Genomic DNA, 19,896 nt, shown 5'->3' on the forward strand with positions numbered 1-19,896 from the left:
GACCTGCTTCAAATGTGGGCCAGATTTTTCTGCCCCAGAAAAAGCAGTTGATCATAAGCTGATAAGAAAGTGCCCAGGTCCCAGGCAGGAGGTGCCCTGCTCCAGGGGATAGTGCTCTGGGCTGGGACTCACCATCCCCGAATTCTGGCTTCAGCTCCAGCCCTGTGGTTCTGTCCGTCTGTAAAACCAAGGTGGCCAGCACAGCGACCCAGCCACCCCTTTTTGGTACTCCAGAGAAATGAAATCCCACCTCCACACAGGCATGTACAAGAATACTCCTAGCTGCCTCATTCATAATAGCTTCAAACCCGAAGCAGCCCAAATGTCCATCACCTGGTGAATGAACTAGTAAACCATGCTACGTCGGCACAACAGAACGCTGGTAAGCGATAAAAAGAATGAACTGCTAATTGCAACAGGAGTGAATCTCAGAAACATTACGCGGAGTGAAGGAAGCCGGCCACCAAAGACTGATCCCATCTGTATGAAATTCTGGGACAGACAAAATGAATCTAGAGCAAATGGTGTAAAGCAAATCAGTTGTTGCCTGGGTCTGGAGGTAGGGGGAAGATTGAAGAGGGGCACTAGGGAACTTTCTGGGGTGACAGGAATGTTTTCTCTCTCTCTGTACACACACACACACACACACACACACACAGTAGAACTTCTGTAAGTTGACCACCCAAGGGTCTGTAAGAAACTGGTCAACATAAGGAACTAGGCCTATTGTACTGATATATACATGTGGTGCACGTCTGGGCTATGGAAATTAGTTCAACTTAAGAAGGTGGTCACCATAGAGGTTCTGCTGTATATACATTATTATTATTTTTTTTTTTTGGAGACAGAGTCTCAAGCTGTCGCCCTGGGTAGAGTGCTGTGGCATCACAGCTCACGGCAACCTCCAACTCCTGGGCTCAAGCAATTCTCTTGCCTCCGCCTCCCAAGTAGCTGGGACCACAGGCACCTGCCACAACATCTGGCTAGTTTTTGGTTGCAGCTGTCATTGTTGTTTGGTGGGCCTGGGTTGGATTTGAACCCGCCAGCTCAGGTGTATGTGGCTGGTGCCTTAGCTGCTTGAGCCACAGGCTCTGAGCCTTTTTTTTTCTGTCTCCTGGGCTAGAGTGCAATGATGTCATCATAACTCACTGCCACCTGGATCTCCTGAACTCCAGCAATTTTCCTGTTTTAGCCTCCCAGGTGGCTTAGACTACAGGCATATACCACCATGCCCGACCAATTTTTTTTTAACTTTTTGTAGAGACAAGATCTTGCTATGTTGCCCAGGCTGGTCATAAACTCCTAACCTTAAGTGATCTTCCCTCCTCAGACTCCCAAAGTGCTAGGATTCTAGGAATGAGCCACTGTGCCCAGGATGTTTGATTGGACTTATAGTTAGATTTGTCAGAACTCATCGAACTGTACACTTAGGGGACATTTTCTTGCATATGAATTAAATCCCAATGAAATTGATTTTAAAAGGAAAAATACTTTAAAAATTGAGGATGGGCAGGGTGAGATGGCTCATGCCTGTAATACCAGCATTCTGGGAGGCTGAGGTGGGTAGATCACTTGAGCTCAAGAGTTTGAGACCAACCTGAGCAAGAGCAAGACCCCTTCTCTAAAAAAACACCTGGGCATTGTAGCAGGCACCTGTAGTCCCAGCTACTTGGGAGGCTGAGGCAAGAGGATCTCTTGAGCCTAAGAGTTTGAGGTTGCTGTAGCTATGATGCCACGGCGCTCTACCCACCCAGGGTGAGAGAGTGAGATAGTCTCTAAATAAATAAATAATAAGATAAATAAAAATTGAGGATGTGTTTAAACATCAGGAGATTTCAGGTTTCTCTTAACTAGCATCAGAAGGTCTGGGTCACTGGGCCACTGTCCTGGGGATCATGGTGGTTGGAGATGAGCAGCAGCTTCTCCACTTTGACCTTCTGAAGCACAGATCTGATGGTCTCGGTCAGGAGCAGCAGGAATCCTGCTCACAGACAGCCGGCGCTGTGCTTCTCTCTGGAAATCAGTCTCTGCTGGGTAAGTCTTCTCTGGAGACACCAGGCTCAGTGGCACTGATTCTCAGATGTTTCCCCCACAGGTATGGCTGAAAGGGATACCATCTCAGAGCCGCCTCCCCCTGGGACCCACCCTGACTGCAACACCACCCCAGAGAGCAGCGAGTTGCGTGCCAGGTGACCAAGGCCCTCCACCGCTACCCCTGCTGCGCTTGCTGCAGGCTAGGGCTGCTCTACCAGCTCCAGAGGATGCCGGAGAGTGGGGGGGGGGGTGGGAGCACAGGCTGGATCCTTAGTGCCAAGCCTGCCTTGGGGGAATGTGTGTCCATCTCCGTGCTGGCATCATGGGAAAGCCAGATGGCCTAGAAATCCAGAGCTTGCCCTCAAAATGCCTGGCAGAGGGCAGCGCCTGTGGCTCAGTGAGTAGGGCACCGGCCCCATATACCAAGGGTGGCAGGTTTGAACCTGGCCCCAGCCAAACTGCAACAAAAAAATAGCTGGGCGGTGTGGCGGGTGCCTGTAGTCCCAGCTACTTGGGAGGCTAAGGCAAGAGAATCGCCTAAGCCCAAGAGCTGGAGGTTGCTGTGAGCTGTGATGCCACATTACTCTATTGAGGGCGACAAAGTGAGACTGTCTCTAAAAACAAAAAAAAAAGGAAAAAATGCCTGGCAGAAATGTTGTGGGCAGAGGATCTGGGGATCCAGGCCTTGACTACAGTCTCTAGAGAAAGAGAATCATTCCTGAATACACGCTTCCCTTTTTCCATTTGGATCATCACCCTGACCTTTGGCTTCTCTTCCCATAGCTCCCATGACACCAACACCATGGGCTCCCTAGTGGACTCCCAGACCATCGAGGCGCTGCCCATCCCGACAAGTGCCCCCATCTCCCTCTCCTCCACGGGAAAGCCCATTCTAGATACAGGTAATGACAGCCTGTGCCCTGGCACAGAGGTTCCCTCTCAGGGGACCTGGAGGGAAGCTTTTCCTTCATGGGTGTGGCCTGGGAGGGGGATCAAGATAGACTGAAGGTGTTTGGCTTCTTCTTTTTTTTTCTTTTTTTGAGACAGAGTCTCACTGTCGCCCTCAGTAGAGTGCTTTGGGTCACAGCTCACAGCAACCTCAAACTCTTGGATTTAAGTGGTTCTCTTGCCTTATCTTCCCAGGTAGCTGGGACTCCAGGTGCCTGCTACAAGGCCCTGCTATTTTTTGGTTGTAGTTGTCATTGTTATTTAGCAGGCCAGGGCCAGTTCGAACCCCCCAGCCTTGGTGTACGTGGCCGGCACTGTAACCACTGTGCTACGGGCACGGAGCCGTGTCTGGCTTTTTGAGTTTGGGCTATGGGTCTGTCACTTGCTAGAGACTGTTATTTCATTCTTGTGAGCAGGAATTTTTTCACAGCTTCATCCTGATGGCCCATAAGTGCTACTCAGAAAACAAATAGGCCAGCGTGGTGACTCACGCCTATAATCCCAGCACTCTGGGAACCGAGGCAGGCGGATCGCCTGAGCTCACGGGTTTGAGACCAGCTCTGAGCTAAAGCGAGATCACATCTCTAGAAAAATAGCTGGACTTTGTGGCAGGCACCTATAGTCCCAGCTACTCGAGAGGCTGAGATAAGAGAATCACTTGAACCCAAGGGTCTGAGGTTGCTGTGAGCTGTGATGCACAGCACTCTACCAGGGATGACAAAGTGAGACTCTGTCTCCAAAAAAAAAAAAAAAAGAAAGAAAGAAAGAAAGAAAGAAAACAAGTTATTTGTTGGATGATTTATTTATTTATTTTTTTTGAGACAGTCTCAAGCTGTTGCCCTGGGTAGAGTGCGGTGGCGTCACAGCTCACAGCAACCTCAAACCCTTGGGCTCAAGTGATTCTCTTCCCTCAACCTCTTGAGTAGCTGAGCCTACAGGTGCCGGCAACAATACCCGGCTATTTTTCTTGCAGTTGTCATTGTTGTTTAGTTGGCCCCAGGCTGAGTTTGAACCCACCAGCCTGGGTGTATATGGCCAGTGCCCTACCTACTAAGCTATGGGCGCCACCTGTCAGATAATTTCTTCTTCTTCTTTTTTTTTTTTTTTTTTCCAGAGATAAAGTCTTACTTTATTGCCCTTGGTAGAGTGCCGTGGCGTCACACAGCTCACAGCAACCTCCAACTCCTGGGCTTAGGTGATTCTCTTGCCTCAGCCTCCCGAGCAGCTGGGACTACAGGCACCTGCCACAATGCCCGGCTATTTTTTTTGCAGTTTGGCTGGGGCTGGGTTTGGACCTGCTACCCTCGGTATATGGGGCTGGTGCCTTGCCCACTGAGCCACAGGAGCCACCCGGATGATTTCTTGATCTTGCTTTATCCCTCTGCACCTCAATTTTCTCACTTGTAAAACTGTAAAGGCATAGACCATGCAGGGTTGTAGGCAGTATCACGTGTATCTAGCACATCACCTGGCAGGTTGGACGGTCACAGCGTTACTTCTTGAAAGGGTTTCCGGCCATTCATTTTTGGACTTGCAATTCTAGCTACTGACACTAGATGGCGGTAGTTCCCAGGTCAGTCGTCAAATTGGGCTCCTCAGTGGCTGCCTTGGCACCTCCGAGAACAGGTTAGAAAAGCAAATTATGGGGCCCTCCCTAGGCCTACAGAACCAGAAGTTGCATTTTTAACATGATCTTCAGGGAATACATATGCACGTTAATGTTTGAGACACACTTCTGGCATATACCTCTTTTTTAACATCTAAAAGTGGATATGAAAATACTGTGTCTATACATGACGAAAGGAAAAAAGGGAGCAAGTTGAGCACTAAAACGTAGAGAAACAGATCCAGGTGACAGCTGAGAGTGTCAGCTCTGGAGTCTGACTGGCCTGACTGGGGCACTACCACTTACTGTGGGGGGTGACCTGGGAAAAGTTACTGAACCTTCTCAAGCCTCAGTTTCCTTTGTTTGTAAATGGAGATAGTGAGGGTGCCTGGGACATAGGTTGTTGATTCATTCATTCTGGGTTGCTTGCTGAGTGTGTTCATGTGCAGAGTAGGACCTGTGCCTGCCCTCATGGGGCTCGCGCTCTAGGGGTCAGCTGGCAGTTGGACCTCATCCAACCATCCCTTCCCTGTCCCCCTGCTCAGCTTCCTTCCCTCCTAACCTGGCCACACCAGAAGTGCTGCCAGGTGCCCATCACACTGTATCCTCCTTTAGTTCCCAGACATTGGTCATTTATTATTATTATTTGTAGAGATGGGGTCTCACTGTGTTGCCCAGGCTGGTCTCATACTCCTGGCCTCAAACAATCTTCCTTCCTCGGCCTCCCAAACTGCTAGGATTATAGGCATGAGGATTACATTACCACAGCTAGGATTACATTACCACAGCTGGCCCAGACTCTGGTCTTTTATACCTCAGTTCCTTCTTCATTCTAGCTCCTTGATGCCTCAATTTCTCACCTTCTAGAATTTGCTCTTCTCTCAACTATAAATAGTTGATTGGTTTCCTAGAGCCAGGTGAGGGAGGGCAGGGAAGTAAGGGCTGGGTCAGATACAGTCCTGGCTTAGGCAAAGACCAGGTATCATTAATCACAATGGAATCTGTGTCCCAGGGGAAGGAGGAAGTAGTCTGGAGCTAGGGCTGTCCTGTGTGGTTGCAGTGGGGCAAGGAGTGAGAGCCCCTGTGTGTTTCAGGACCAGTGCTCCCATGGGTGATCATGGTGCTGGTGGTGGTGTTTGGCTCTAGCTTCTTCCTCCTGTGCCACTGGAAGGCCTGCAGGAAGCGGATTCAGCAGAGTAAGTGGATATGTTCTTGGGGCTTGGGAAGGGTATGGGTTGCTGTCTGCTAGCCTGGCCTGCTCTTGGAGGTGGGCAACTCCAGCCCTCCTCCTGCTGTCATTTCAGAGCTCCACCTGTGCTACCCAGTCCAGACCTTCCGGCCCACGCTGGATTCTGTGGGTGAGTGTCCAGAGGTCCAAAGGGGCTCTCTGAGTCAGGTGGGCACACACAGTGCTGGACCAGGCTTGGGCTCAGGAAACTGAACTTCTCCTAGCCCAGCCTCAGGGCTCCCTCTGTTTGGCTTTCCGGGAGCTGCTGCTCCTCCCCAGCCTCATCTGGAGTGGGAATATAACTTGGATGAAAGCTGCATGGCTTGCCCTGTGCAGCCTTTGGCGGCAGTGCTGGTGTGAAGATTTACAAACCCATGGTGTCATTCATTCTTTCCTCCTCAGCACCCCTGGGCAGGACATTCCTGAGAGCTCTCTTTTCCTCTCTTCCTTCTCTCCTGCCCCCTTTCTCTTCTTCCCTGTTATGCCCCCAGTAAGTCAGCGCAGTGCACTTGGGGTACACAGGGTATATGGTCTGGAGGGCTGACTGACAGGGCTGGACTCCTCGTTCTGCCATTTAACAAGCTATGTGACTCAGTTTCCTCGTCTGTAGAATGAGGATGGTGGAACCTACTTCAGAGGCTTGGCCTGTGGATTAATTGAGGTTGGGCTGTTAAGTGTGATGTGATATGGTACAGAGTGGCTGCCTGAGGTCAGCTGCTGCCTTGTTGACAGGCCACCCTGTGTCTGGGGCCTTCTTTTCTCACCAGGAGTTCTAGATCCTTGCTGTGATCCCTGCCCTGCCCTCAGGCCAGCTGTCCAGGCAGCCCTCCAGGGTCTTCACCACTCTACCCCTCTCTGCAGGGGGTCTCTTTCTCCCCTGGTGGGGGGGGTGCCCACCTATCTTGTGCTAAATCCCCTCTCTCTCCTGTGCAGCCCCTTTAAGGCAGGCCTAGGTCTTCCTCAGCACCCCACAAGCATTGATTGGGCACCTACCGTGTGCTGGGCCCTGACAGGGGAGTTGCCTGAGTCTCCCTTTCTGGTTTGCAAGGTGGGTTCTTACAGAGGGTCTCACAATCCCTCCAGCAAGAAGAGACAAGGCCCAGAAAGGCAGGTAACTGGCCCAGAGCCACACGGCCCCAGCAGTGCAGCCAGGCTCAGGCACCGGTCCTCGGGGAGGATTTGACCAACTGAGGGTTTTGCCTATAGAGGGCTCAGCCCTGCCCGCTCTTCCTTCCTCCGAGTTCTGTTCACCACTCCAGAGCTCACTGAGAGCCCGGCGGTCAGCCCGAGGCTCGTGCTGTCGCCCCCATCCTCGCCCCCCACCCCACCCCAAGACCCTTGGGGAGTCTTGCACCAGGCTGTCTGTTGGCTTAGGTACAAAAACACTGAGGCATGTTTTGAATTTGATGAGTTTCACAAGTGAGTGCTGTGTTCCCTTTGCAAGGGGGGTTTTTGTGTTTTGATAGTTTCAAGCCTATTTCCATGAGCTGTCAGGCTCACCGTCTCATTGAAACCGGCACTTGCTTTCTTGACATTTTTCTAGTATTAGAATTTCCGTTGTTGTCAGTGTATTTTTTTCTTCAAACCTTTGTGAAAGCAGTTTTCTTACAAAAAGATAAAAACAAGAAAGAGAGAGAAGGAAAGAAGGAAAGGAAGAAAGGAAGAAAGAAAGAGCCTTTCCTAAAGAAGCCAAGTCTATAAGGAACTGTCCCAGGCCACTTCTGGCCCTTTGGTTTCTGCTACGGATCCCTCAGGGATCTGGGTTTCCAGGCCCAAGAAGGAAGAAGGCAGGTGAAGCCAGGACAAGCGAGGTCAGAGGGCACAGAGTGAGAAGGGACTGAGCAGGATGGATGCCCCTGTCCCCTCTGGAGCAGTGGAGGGTGCAGGAGTGAAGGAGCATCATTCATTTGTCCCTCATCATCTGCTGAGATCATTTTATGGAGCATTTGCTCAGCGCAGGCTCTGGGCTGAACACAGAAACTGTCCTAACTCCCTCCAGCTTTCAGATCAGTGTGGATGGCTCAAAGTGGGTAAAGGAAAGCAGGTTGGGAACATGCACCCCTCCGCCCCAGATCTGGGCCGGGTGGGGGTCGGGAGCTCTTGGATGGTAGGGCAGGGAGAGCATCAGGGATCTGTGATCTGTGCAGGAACAATTAGCTGCTCACCAGCCAGCTCTGGAATCCATCTGACTTTTCCTACCAGTGTCCTTGCTGAGAGACATTTGCAAAGCACACACAGGATGTTATTTTGCTCTTACCGCGGCCAAGGAGGTGCCTACTGCTGTTAGCCCCTCTCACAGAGGAGCAGCCTGAGGCTCAGGAAGGTGAAGTCACTTGTTTAAGACCATGTGCTTGGACAGCACAGGACTAGGATCTTACTGTCACTGAGATTTTCATCCTCGGCGCTAATGACACTTGAGAAGGGATAAATTTGTTACTGCGGGGAGCTCTCCTGTGCCTCATGAGATGTTTAGTGGCCCACAAGATGCTCATAATACACGTACCCCCAGTTGTGACCAGCAAAACTGTCTCCAGACATTGCCACATGGTCTCTGGGGAAAAACTACACCTGGTCAGGAATCACTGACCTACCTATCACTAAGATTCTTTCAATCTGGGCAGCGCCTGTGGCTCAGTGAGTAGGGTCCCGGCCCCATATACCGAGGGTGGCGGGTTCAAACCCAGCCCCAGCCAAACTGCAACAAAAAAACAGCCAGGCATTGTGGCAGGTGCCTGTAGTCCCAGCTACTTGAGAGGCTGAGGCAAGAGCTAGGCCCAAGAGCTAGAGGTTGCTGTGAGCTGTGACACCACGGCACTCTACCAAGGGTGACAAAGTGAAACTCTGTCTCTAAAAAAAAAAGATTTTTTCAATCCGAGGCCGGGCAAGGTGGCTTACGCCTGTAATCCTAGCACTCTGGGAGGCCGAGGTGGGTGGATTGCTTAAGCTCACAGGTTTGAGACCTGCCTGAGCAAAAGTGAGACCCTGTCTCTAAAAATAGCCAGGCATTGTAGCAGGTACTTGTAGTCCCAGCTACTTGGGAGGCTGAAGCAAGAGAATCACCCAGAGGTCCTCAAACTTTTTAAACAGGGGGCCAGGGCGGCGCCTGTGGCTCAAAGGGGTAGGGCGCCGGCCCCATATGCCAGAGGTGGCGGGTTCAAACCCAGCCCTGGCCAAAAAAAAAAACAAAAAACGGGGCCAGTTCACTGTCCCTCAGACTGTTGGAGGGCCGGACTATAGTTTAAAAAAAAAAAACTATGAACAAATTCCTATGCACACTGCACATATCTTATTTAGAAGTAAAAAAACAAAATGGGAACAAATACAATCACATTGCTTCATGTGGCCCGCGGGCTGCAGTTTGAGGACCCCTGGGCAAGAGTTGGAGGTTGCTGTGAGCTATAAAGCCATGTCACTCTATCCAGGGTGACAAAAGTGAGACTCTGTCTCAAATGAAAAAACAAAAAGATTCTTTCAATCCTTCCATTTTTAATGGGCACTTGACTCATTCCTTTATCCCTTATTTGAGGCAGATGTAGAATGAAAACAAATTCTTGTTTTGAAACAATTTCAAACTTGCGGAAAAGTTGCAAGTACAATCAAAGAACTTCTGTCCTGAACAATTTGAGGGCAGCTTACTGACTTGATACCTTAGCACCCCCAAATCTTGACTGTGTTTCATGCAAACAAGGGCATATTTTTACACGACCAGAGTAAAATCATCAGAATCAGGAGACTCCCATCGACACGTTACCACCAATGGATTCTTAGGCCCTGTTCAGATTTCTTCACTTGTCCCGGTAAAGTCCTTCTTAGCAAAAGGATCTAGCTGAGGTGAGAGTGCAGTTGGTTATCTGGCTCCCTGAGTTCCCTTGAGTCTGGGTCCCTTCCCTGGGCTTTTCCTTCACTGACATATAGGAAGAGTGCAGAATGGCGATTTCCTAGCACCCCCGCACTTTGGGTTTGACTGGTGTTTCCTTCTGAGTGGATTCAGGGCCTGCGTCTTTGGCTGGAGGATCCCAGAAATGATGCCAGGCTCTTTTGGGGGGACTCTTGATCTGGCCCCTTTCCTGGTGTTGTGTGCACTTAGAGCCTTTGCTGAAAGGGACATCTGCCAGGCCTTCCGTCTGGGGCGTCATTCATTTCTCCTTGACAATTACTGCTTCTTTTGAAGGGAGATACGTGGAGGTGATGTCAATAAGCGGTTCTCCATCAGACTCTCATTTTCTTTATTTATACATTCTACCTGTATGGACTCAGGGATTCATGTTTTGTTCGATGGGTTGTAATCTGTTACCATTTAGTTTGATGATCAAATGGTCCCAGATTAGCTCAGGGAGGGCCCCTGGAAGCTGGCTCCTGTGTCCTTTGGACGTGTCCTCATCCTCTGGTGCTCTGAGCACTTCCGTATTTCCAGATGTTCCCAGATTAGCTTGTACGCTCTTCTGCCCCAGCCCTGAATCTCATCTCTCCCAGGAGCCCAGGGTTTCGATCTGGGGGTGCCTGTTGCTAAAGCCTGGCTGACACTCTGTGCCAAACTCCTCCCTTAGGCCTGTTCTGCTTCTCACAGGGTCGGGGAATCACAGGCCAGAGAGGAGATGGGGCTAAAAGGGGAGAAGGGTGGGGATGGAAGAGACCCAGAACTCACGGGCTTCTTGAGCAAGGCCTTTGGGACAGGCTGGGATACCATGTGCTTGTCCCTGGGGGGCTGCCACTGTCCAGTGTGTTCCTGGACTGCTGGTCTGGGGTGCCAGAAGGGTTTACAAGAAGATAGTAGTTGTTCCAAAAAGCGAGGAAACCAATAAATTAGGATGGCAGATTGAAGCAACATTCTTAGGGGAAAAGCACTTAGGAAATCTGACCTTTGTACTTGGCAAGTTTTGTTCTGGGTCTTTATCAGAGTACTGGTGAGTTGCAACATGGCTGTAAGCAGAGGTCAGGACCTTCTGGTTTCTGCCCTTCTGCCTTTACCATTGTTTTTTGGTTTGTTTGTTTGTTTGTTTGAGACAGAGCCTTAAGCTGTCTCCCTGGGTAGCGCACCGTGGCATTACAGCTCACAGCAACCTCCAACTCCCGGGCTTAAGGGATTCTCTTGCCTCAGCCTCCCAAGTAGCTGGGACTACAGGCGCCCGCCACAACGCCTGGCTATTTTTTGGTTACAGCCGTCATTGTTGTTTGGCGGCCCGGGGCTGGATTTGAACCCGCCAGCTCTGTTGTATGTGGCTGGCACCTTAGCCTCTTGAGCCACAGGCGCCTTTATGTTATTTTACACCTGATTCTGAGAGTCAGTATTGATGCCAATTTTCTTCTTGGTGTGATGAGAGGGCTGAGCTGGCCACATTAACATTCTGGACTCTTCTAGGACCTGCTTTGTGCCAAACAGGCATCCTGTGTTCTTTCTCTTTTTAATATTTAAAATATTAGAAATTCTAAATAGATTTCACTTTTTAGGACAGTTTTAAGTTTATGGAAAATTCGAGGTGGTAGTACAGGAGTCCCACAGCCAGTTTCCTTTGTTATTAACATCTTACATTAATGTGCTACATTTGCCACAATAAATGAACTATACTGACACATTTTTAGGTGCTAAAGCCCATACGTTATACAGATTTACCTAGTTTTACCTAACATTCCAGGATCCCATTGGAACCCACAGTGCACGTACTCAGCACATCTCCTTAGGCTCCTCCAGTCTCTGACAGGTTCTCAGACCTTGTTTCTCAGACCAGTGTCCTTGACCTTGATGGGTTGGACAGTTTTGAGGAGTATTGATTCTGTATTTTGCAAATCTCTCTAATGGGTTCTGTCTCATGTTTTCCTCCTGATCGGGCCCAGGTTATGGGTTTGGGGGATGACAGAGGTGCCATTCTCATCCTGTCAGATCAAAAGCACCTGCTCGCAATGTCATTTGTCACTGGGCACCTCGCTGTCCAGGTCACGCTTCATCTTCACACTACCCTACTATTTTCAGCTGGTGTGATGCCTCGGATTTTCCAGACAAGAGGACTAAGGCTCGGAGAAGGGAAGTCATGCTGTGCTGGTTCACTGCCAAGGGGGCACCCGCTCTGGGACAGCTCATGAGTGTTTGGCTTGTTTTTAAGTTTTTGGTTATTATAAATACCACTGCGGTGTGCAGCCTTTTTGTTTTCTTTCAGGTTATTTCCTGAGGGCGTGTTGTCTCAAAGGCGGTGAGGTTTTCATTGCCAGACGGCTCTTTAGAAAAATGGAAGTGACCCACAGGGCACGGGCAGCTCCGTGCCCCCGCTTACCCACTTCCTCTCCAAGATGGAGTTTTATCATTTCTATTTACTTCATCTTGTTATTTTGTCATACAACCCCCTCTTTTTTTTTCCTGGCCACCCCAATGACTTGGCACCCACTAACAGTTGGCTATTTGCAAAACGTAAAATCACCCAGGAAGGACCATGATTTGGCTTCACTGACATCATTTAAAAGAATGTGCTTCAGGTCAGAGAGCGTTTCTCAAAGTGGTGGCTGAGACTGTGGGCAGTGGCCCCCTCGAGGGAATGAGCCATGAACTCCCGAGGTGACCAAGTAAACTTGGCACACACGTCAGCTTGGAGCCATTGTACACATGAGCTTCTTTCACCATCATTCTGGTCCCTTTCTCTGTCAGACACTTTATTTATTTATTTATTTATTTTATTTTTATATTTTTTTGAGACAGAGTCTCACTTTGTCGCCCTTGGTAGAGTGTTCTGGCTTCATAGCTCACAGCAACCTCAAACTCTTGGCTTTAAGTGATCCTCTTGCCTCAGCCTCTCAAGTACTTGGGACGACAGGTGCTTACTGCAATGACCAGCTATTTTTAGAGATGGGGTCTTGCTCTAGCTCAGGCTGATCTCAAACTCCTAAGCTCAGGCAATCCAGAGGGCTAAGATCACAGGCATGAGGCATATTTATTTATTTTTGAGACAAAGTCTCACTCTGTCACCCTTGGTAGAGTGCTGTGGCATCAGCTCATAGCAATCTCAAATTCCTGGCTCAAGTGATCCTCTTACCTTAGCCTTCTGAGTAGCTGGGACTACAGGTGCCTGACAAGGCTGGGCTAGTTTTTCCATTATTTTTTTTGCAGTTTTTGGCCGGGGCTGGGTTTGAACCCGCCACCTCCAGCATATGGAGCTGGCGCCCTACTCTGTTGAGCCACAGGCGCCGCCCTAGTTTTTCTATTTTTAATAGAGATGGGGGTCTCACTCTTGCTGGTCTCGAACTCCTGAGCTCAAGCAATCCACCTACCTTAGCCTCCCAGAGTGCTAGGATTACAGGCATGAACCACCATGCCTGGTCTCTCCATCAGACATTTTATTTATTGATTGATTTATTTTTGAGACAGAGTCTCACTATGGCACCCTCAGTAGAGTGCTGTGGCATCACAGCTCACAGCAACCTCAAACTCTTGGGCTTAAGCGATTCTTTTGCCTCAGCCTCCCGAGTAGCTGGGACTACAGGTGCCCGTCACAATGCCTGGCTATTTTTTGGTTACCCGCCAGCTTCAGTGTATGTGGCCAGCACCCTACCTACTGACCTATGGGCACCAAACCTCATTAGACACTTTAAAAGATACCCCTAGGAGTGTTTCCTACTCTAACCCAGTGTCCACACTGCACGTCCAAACTGCCAGCCTTATTTGTATTTTATCTTGCTTATTGATTGATTTTTCAGTGAGTGTACATAGTGTCAGCCAGGACTCAGAGCTTATGGTCCCTAGAGCTGTGAAATCAGGAGTGTGTTCATAAGACAGGGTGACTGGTGTACTGGCATCTTGGAAGTGAATCTGTCTTCCAGGTCTGCACACCCACCACAGTGTGTTCCCAGTCTCTGCAGGTGGTGTCCTGGGAAGGATGGTCTACTCTGGGAGTTGACGTGCCCTAGGGTAGACTAGGTGCCCTGTCACCTTTCTCAGATGACCAGTGAGCCATGGTTAGATGTCAGTATACGCTTGGCCATGACCTGGACTCTCTATAACATGGGAGAATAATTGGAGTGGAGGGTGAGGGTAAAGGTCATGTCGTCAGCACCTCCTGAGCCACAGAAGGATGGGGTTGAAGGAAGGGAGATCACTTGAGCGAAAGCCCTCGTCCTCCTTAAACGCTGCTGCCTGGGCACTTTGAGGACCATGGAAGAGAAAACCAAACTCAGACAGGCTGGAGCCCAAAGTGTTCCCCAGGTCAGGATTCAGATAACGTTTCCAGACTCTGTCATCCCCTCTGTGGCCTGCCCTGAGGTCCTCTGTGTGGGTTTCACGGGGTGCTTCGGGGGATTCTGGGCTGTCCCTAACCTGGAGGCTGCAAGGAGGCAGCAGTAGCCTCAGATCGACTTCTGACCCTTGGAAGCCACCAGGGCTCAGCGTGGAGTATGTTCTTCTCTGAGCCAATCCTTGTGTTGGGGGGTTCGGAAGGGGCGCAAGGTCCTCACTGGCTTAGTCGCGCAAAACAAGAGTGGCCAGGGAAGATGAGTGGTCTCAGCTTCTCCAACTGCCACTAGAGGAGTGAGTATCCGGAAGTGAGCCCTGTGCCCCGGGCCTGGGGGTGGGCACTGACTCTGAAACCCACCTGAGGACCAGACCCCTGCCTGGCGGGAGCTCAGTGCCACCTGCGATCCAGGGGAGCCATTGCCCCACAGGTGGGGTGGGCCAGCCGGGTGCAGCCAGAACGTTCTTGGTCAAGTCTCTGCTCTTTTGCTTTTCACAGATGCCAGACCCAGGAGGAACCCAACGGTAAGCACCACCCCACCAAGCCCACACCCCACATCAGCGTTCTGCCCTTAAATAAGAACACTGCCAGGGGAAGGGGAAGGGCCATTCCCTTCCCGTGGTGCCTGGGGTGCAGCCCCCCAAGTTCAGGCCATGTAGGACACTCGTAGAGCGTAGGCCCTGCCCAGGGGCTCAGCAGTTTGGGGCCCCAAATGGGGAGCCCCGCCCCCACAGCGGCCTTCAGCTCCTGGCTCAGCCGGAGGGGATTTCCAGAGGCGCCTGCCCACAGTGGATTTGGTTTTGGACAGTTTGGGGCACCAGGTCTGGTCTGGAGGGAGGCTGGTTTATTTTTCTCATTTCTCCTTTGCTTCTCCTTACGTCTCATCCTTAAAGCTGGGTGGCAGGCATCGTGGCGCTGCACCCTGAGTGTTTCAACACATATTTGCCTCAGAACAAGACAATGTTTCTGTACAATCACAATGTAACTATCATGTCCAAGAAATTTAACAGACCCAACCATAAAAGGTCCATGTTAAAATTACTTTATTCTCCCAGTAATGACCTTTTACAGGGTTTTGAGACAGTCTCGAGCTGTCACCCTGGGCAAACTGCCATGGCGTCATAGCTTACAGCAACCTCCAACTCCAGCTCAAGTGATCCTCTTGCCTCAGTTTTCTCTATTTTTAGTAGAGATGGGGGCGGGGGGAGGGGCTCCCTTCTGCTCAGGCTGGCCTTGAACTCACAAGCTCAAGCAATTCGCCTGCCTTGGCTTCCCAGAGTGCTAGGATTACAGGTGTAAACCACCATGCCCAGCCCTGGTTTTGTTTCTTTAAAAAATTAACTCCAGCTGGGCCTGTAATCCTAGCACTCTAGGAGGCCGAGGTGGGTGGATTGACTGAGCACACAGGTTTGAGACCCACCTGAGCCAGAATGAGACCTCGTCTCTAAAAATAGCCGAGCGCTGTGGCAGGTGCCTATAGACCCAGCTACTCAGGAGGCTGAGGCAAGAGAATACCTTGAGTTCAAGAGTTTGAGGTTGCTGTGAGCTGTGATGACATGGGACTCTACTGAGGGTGACAAAGTGAGACTCTCTCTCCAAAAAATAAAAATAATATGGCTCAGTACCTGTGGCTCAAATGGCTAAGGTGCCAGCCACATACACCTGAGCTGGCGGGTTCGAATCCAGCCCTGGCCGGCCAAACAACAATGACGGCTGCAACCAAAAAATAGCTGGGCGTTGTGGAGGGCACCTATAGTCCCAGCTACTTGGGAGGCGGAAGCAGGAGAATCACTTGAGCCCAGGAGTTGGAGGTTGCTGTGAGCTGTGATGCCACAGCACTCTACCCAGGACGACAGCTTGAGGCTCTGTCTCAAAAAATAATAATTATAAAATAAAATAAAAACAAAAAATAACTCCAGAATTCAACCAAGGAACATACGTTGCATTTAGTTGTCAAGTCTCTTTTAATCTAGAATTATTCTAGAACAGTCCTTCTGTCTCCCTACCCCTATTCCATCTGCCAAAATTTTGGTTTTTGTAAAAATCCAGGCCAGTTGTCTCATAAACTATCCCACAATTTGGATAAGATTGTTTCCTTGTAATGTGATTCAGATTACATGTTTTGGCAAGAACACAACATAGATGGTGCTGTGTTTTTATAATGATTTTAATCCTTTCTTTGTTATCCTTTCCTTGTCCTTAACCTTTTATCTTTGTCTGAGGAGTTGGAAGGGAGGTGCTCCACAAGGCAGTGTTCTGGAGCTGACACTTTCAGACCATGGTACTTAGGAGCATGAATTGTAGAGGGAGATGCCTGGGTTCAAATCCTGGCTCAAGTACTTACTAACTGTATAACCCCAGGCATGTTACTTGGCTTCTCTGTGCCTCGGTTTTCTCATCTGTGCAATGGGGAGGGTACTAGTGTTACCCAACGCGTAAGGTGGTGTGTCGAGTAACATGTCACTATGTTAGGACCCGGGCCTCGCACACGTGAGCTGCTGTTACCCTTACCAGTTGGTACAGATTAAAAGCAGATTAAAAGCAAGGGGCTTCACGAGGAATGCTATACACAGGTGTCCCTTGCACTCAAGGCCCTAAGCCTGGGGGTAGCTCGAGGCTGCTATAAAGCAGGAAGGTGACTCGGAGGGCTAAGATGAAGATGAGGGAAAGTTGGGGTACTCTGCCTCAGGTCCTGTTCTTTTCCACAGCAGCCAAAGAGGGACACGTCATTGGCAGAGTTGGGCACAGAAGAGCTGGGATTGCCAAGAACCCCACCTGTGGAGCCCTGCCTCATCACGAGGACAGCCTGCCCAGAGAGCCTGCCCCTGCTGGACACCAGCCCAGCCAGGGGCCCCTCGTCCCCCAGGGACCTTCCTGAGCCCCGGGTGTCCACGGAGCACACCAATAACAGGATCGGTGAGTTGGCTTGTTTGGGGGGTTCTGGTGCAGCCAGGAGAGGGGAGGCTTGGACAAGAACCAGGGGGGACTCTGGGGCTGGGAGGCCCAGCAAGGGAAAGGCGTACATTCTGCCAGGCAGCTTGCTCTGCCTCAGTGTAAGTTTCTGTAAAATGGGGCAGCTGAGGCATTTGCTTTAGGGCGCCACTGTGAGAATTCACGAAACAGTGCCTGTAAGATGCTTAGGACGGTGCCTGCCGTTATTAAAGTAAAATGTGGGCCAGTGTAGTGGCTCACGTCTGGAATCTTAGCACTCTGGGAGCCTGAAGCGGGGCGAATTGCCTGAGCTCAGGAGTTTGAGACTAGCCTCAACAAGAGCAAGACCCCTGCTTTACACACCTGTCCACACCCCTGTAGTTCCCATAACCTTCAGGATGAACTCCAGCATTCTCGTCCTAGCATTCAAGGCTGGTCACATGCTGCCTCCCTGCCACCTGACTCCCCTGCCTCCAACCCCACAGTCTACCCCTCCCTCTTCACAGCAGTTTCTTGAATCTACCAGGTCCTTCTGGCTCCTAAGCTTCTTGGTAGGAGCTGCTTCCTCACCTACAACAGCCAACTCCACCCTTTGGCTCTAGCTAATTCCTGATATATTAGGAGACCCTGCTTATTTGCTATGTCCTCCTCCAGGAAGACTTCCATGCCCTCTGCACTCTCCTGATTAGGCCAGATGCCCCTCGGGTATGTTCCCTGAGACCCCAGGAACCCCTTCCCTAGTGTCCCCAGCACCAGCAGTGTGACTATGTGGTCACAGCCTCCTGGCTATGAGCTTGCCAGGAGCAAGGCCTCGGTGGGCCCCATCTCTGTCTTCTCTGGAAGGGTAACTGACACTCAGATAATACTGAAGAGGCACTTGTAAATGTCCAGCACATTTCTACAGCAGATGCTGGTGCTTAGAGCTCTTTAGGACAGAGTCTTATGTGACAAATTAAAACTTACAATTGTGGCTTTCAGTAAGTTTCATCTAAAAAGTATGTAGTTCAGAAAATACTGCCAAAGTTGCCTTCACATTTCCTAAGAAGTCCTAATTGGACCATTGGAGTCCATGCTGAGTGCCGTGCCCGTAATTCCTGGGTAAGGCTCGGAGAGTGTGTGCGGGGGAGGTGGAAAAGGTTCCAGGCTCCCAGGGCCGCTGGACTAGGGTGTGGGCAGCCTTCCCTGAGTGGCCTGTAAGCCTTGCTGGTAAGCGAGATGGTGGGGAGGGGAGGCTTCGGAGGTTCCCTGGGACACCCAAGACACAGGTGACCCCCTTGTCCTCCAGATACCACCCCAGACCAGTGTCCTCCTTCCCTTCCAGGTCCCAAGAGGGGCCGAACTCAGGCTGGAGCTTCGTCCCTTCCCTGCGGGGCACCAGGTGGGGGAGCCCCCTCTCCACAGCCCCCACCAAGACAGATTCCCTGGATTCTGGATCTGGCTGGGGCAGGAAGCCCAAACAGCCTCCAGAATAGTGCTTCTTCAACCTTCCTAATGCCGCGGCCCTTTAATACAGTTCCTGTGGGTTGCGACACACAGTGGTTAAGAATCACTGCTCTAGAAGATGCCCCACAGCTAGGGGGTGGGCAGCCCTGTGATGGGGCAGGGCCGGAGGGATTAGGACCCATGGAATGTGACGGGGGTGACAGCCTGGACCCCAGCTTGGGCTTCTGCTCAGGCAAGCCCACCTCCTTCCCTCCCACCCTCCTCCCTCCACCTCTCCCCTCTCGGGTCTGCTTGTCTATCCCACTCTGGGCCTTCTCTCACCTCCTGAGATTCAGATTACATGTTTTGGCAAGAACACAACATAGATGGTGCCGTGTTTATATAAACACAGATGGGGTCCCTATCTTTTGCCCTCTCTGGTCAGGGTTCCTAGGGCCAGGGGCTTGTAGGCCTTGAAGGAGGTGTGGGCCAAGGTATAGGCCGAGGCCTGAACCCCTGCTCTCTGAGGGGCTGGGGAGGACCCAGCCCACAACTTGTTCATTTTTTTGGTCTTCCCTCTAGTTCTTATTGCTATTTTGTTTTATTTATTTAGTTCTTTTTTTTTTTTTTTTATTAAATCATAGCTGTGTACATTAGTATGATCATGGTGCACCATACACTTTGTTCACAGACTATTCGACACATTTTCATCACACTAGTTAACATAGCCTTCCTGGCATTTTCTCAGTCATTTTGCCAAGACCTTTACATTCCACATTTACTAAGATTCACATATTTTGAACATTCCTGTGTTTCCTGCAGAATAGAAGAGCTGGCATTATGCAATAGGGTTGAGGGTGCAGGAGCCCTTAAGAATCATTTCAGGGCTGGGTACAATGGCTCATACCTGTAATCCTAGCACTCTGGGAAGCTAAGGCAGGAAGATCCCTTGTGCTCTATAGTTTGAGACCAGCCTGAGCAAGAGCAAGACCCTTGTCTCTACTAAAAGTAGAAAAAATTAGCTAAGAGTGCTGGCACGGGCTTGTAATCCCAGCTATCTGGGAGGCTGAGGAAGGAAGATCGCTTGAGCCGAGTTTGAGACTGTGAACTAGGCTGATGCCACTGCACTCTAGCCTGGGCAACCGAGGGAGGCTCTGTCTCAAAAAAAAGAAAGAAAGAAAGGAAGAAAGGAGGAAGGGAAGGAAGGAAGGAAAGAAAGAAGAATGAATCTTGCTGGGGTTTCTGAATCTTAGAAGTATAACCAGGTCACCCAGAGAGGTAAGGGTCCCTGAACCCCTGCTTCACCCCATCTCTCAAGTTCTCTCTTCACACTCCCCATTCAACTCCCTGAGCTTGGCCCCTGTGTTGAGTCCAAGGCTACCACCTGGGTTGCTGGCAGGTGGGGTCAGCTGTCCAAGACAAGCCCAGGCTTCCCCACCCCCAGCTTCTCAAGCTGCTGAACCCCTTGAGTGTCCAGGCCCCCCTCTATCAAACCAGAAATCTCCACATCAGACTGG

General features: G+C 50.5%; 1 protein-coding gene across 1 annotated transcript in view; it reads left to right on the forward strand.

Moving 5' to 3' along the window:
* The window catches only part of TNFRSF8 (TNF receptor superfamily member 8), a 76,937-nt gene that overhangs the window by 53,165 nt on the left and 3,876 nt on the right, over positions 1-19,896 (forward strand). Inside the window, exons 9-14 of the mRNA XM_053575524.1 lie at positions 2,096-2,189; positions 2,818-2,936; positions 5,683-5,784; positions 5,893-5,946; positions 14,525-14,550; positions 16,735-16,942. Coding sequence (XP_053431499.1) covers positions 2,096-2,189; positions 2,818-2,936; positions 5,683-5,784; positions 5,893-5,946; positions 14,525-14,550; positions 16,735-16,942 — 603 coding nt within the window. The remainder of the gene's footprint in view (positions 1-2,095; positions 2,190-2,817; positions 2,937-5,682; positions 5,785-5,892; positions 5,947-14,524; positions 14,551-16,734; positions 16,943-19,896) is intronic.

Source organism: Nycticebus coucang, chromosome 22, assembly GCF_027406575.1.
Source record: "Nycticebus coucang isolate mNycCou1 chromosome 22, mNycCou1.pri, whole genome shotgun sequence".
NCBI classification, from domain to species: domain Eukaryota; kingdom Metazoa; phylum Chordata; class Mammalia; order Primates; family Lorisidae; genus Nycticebus; species Nycticebus coucang.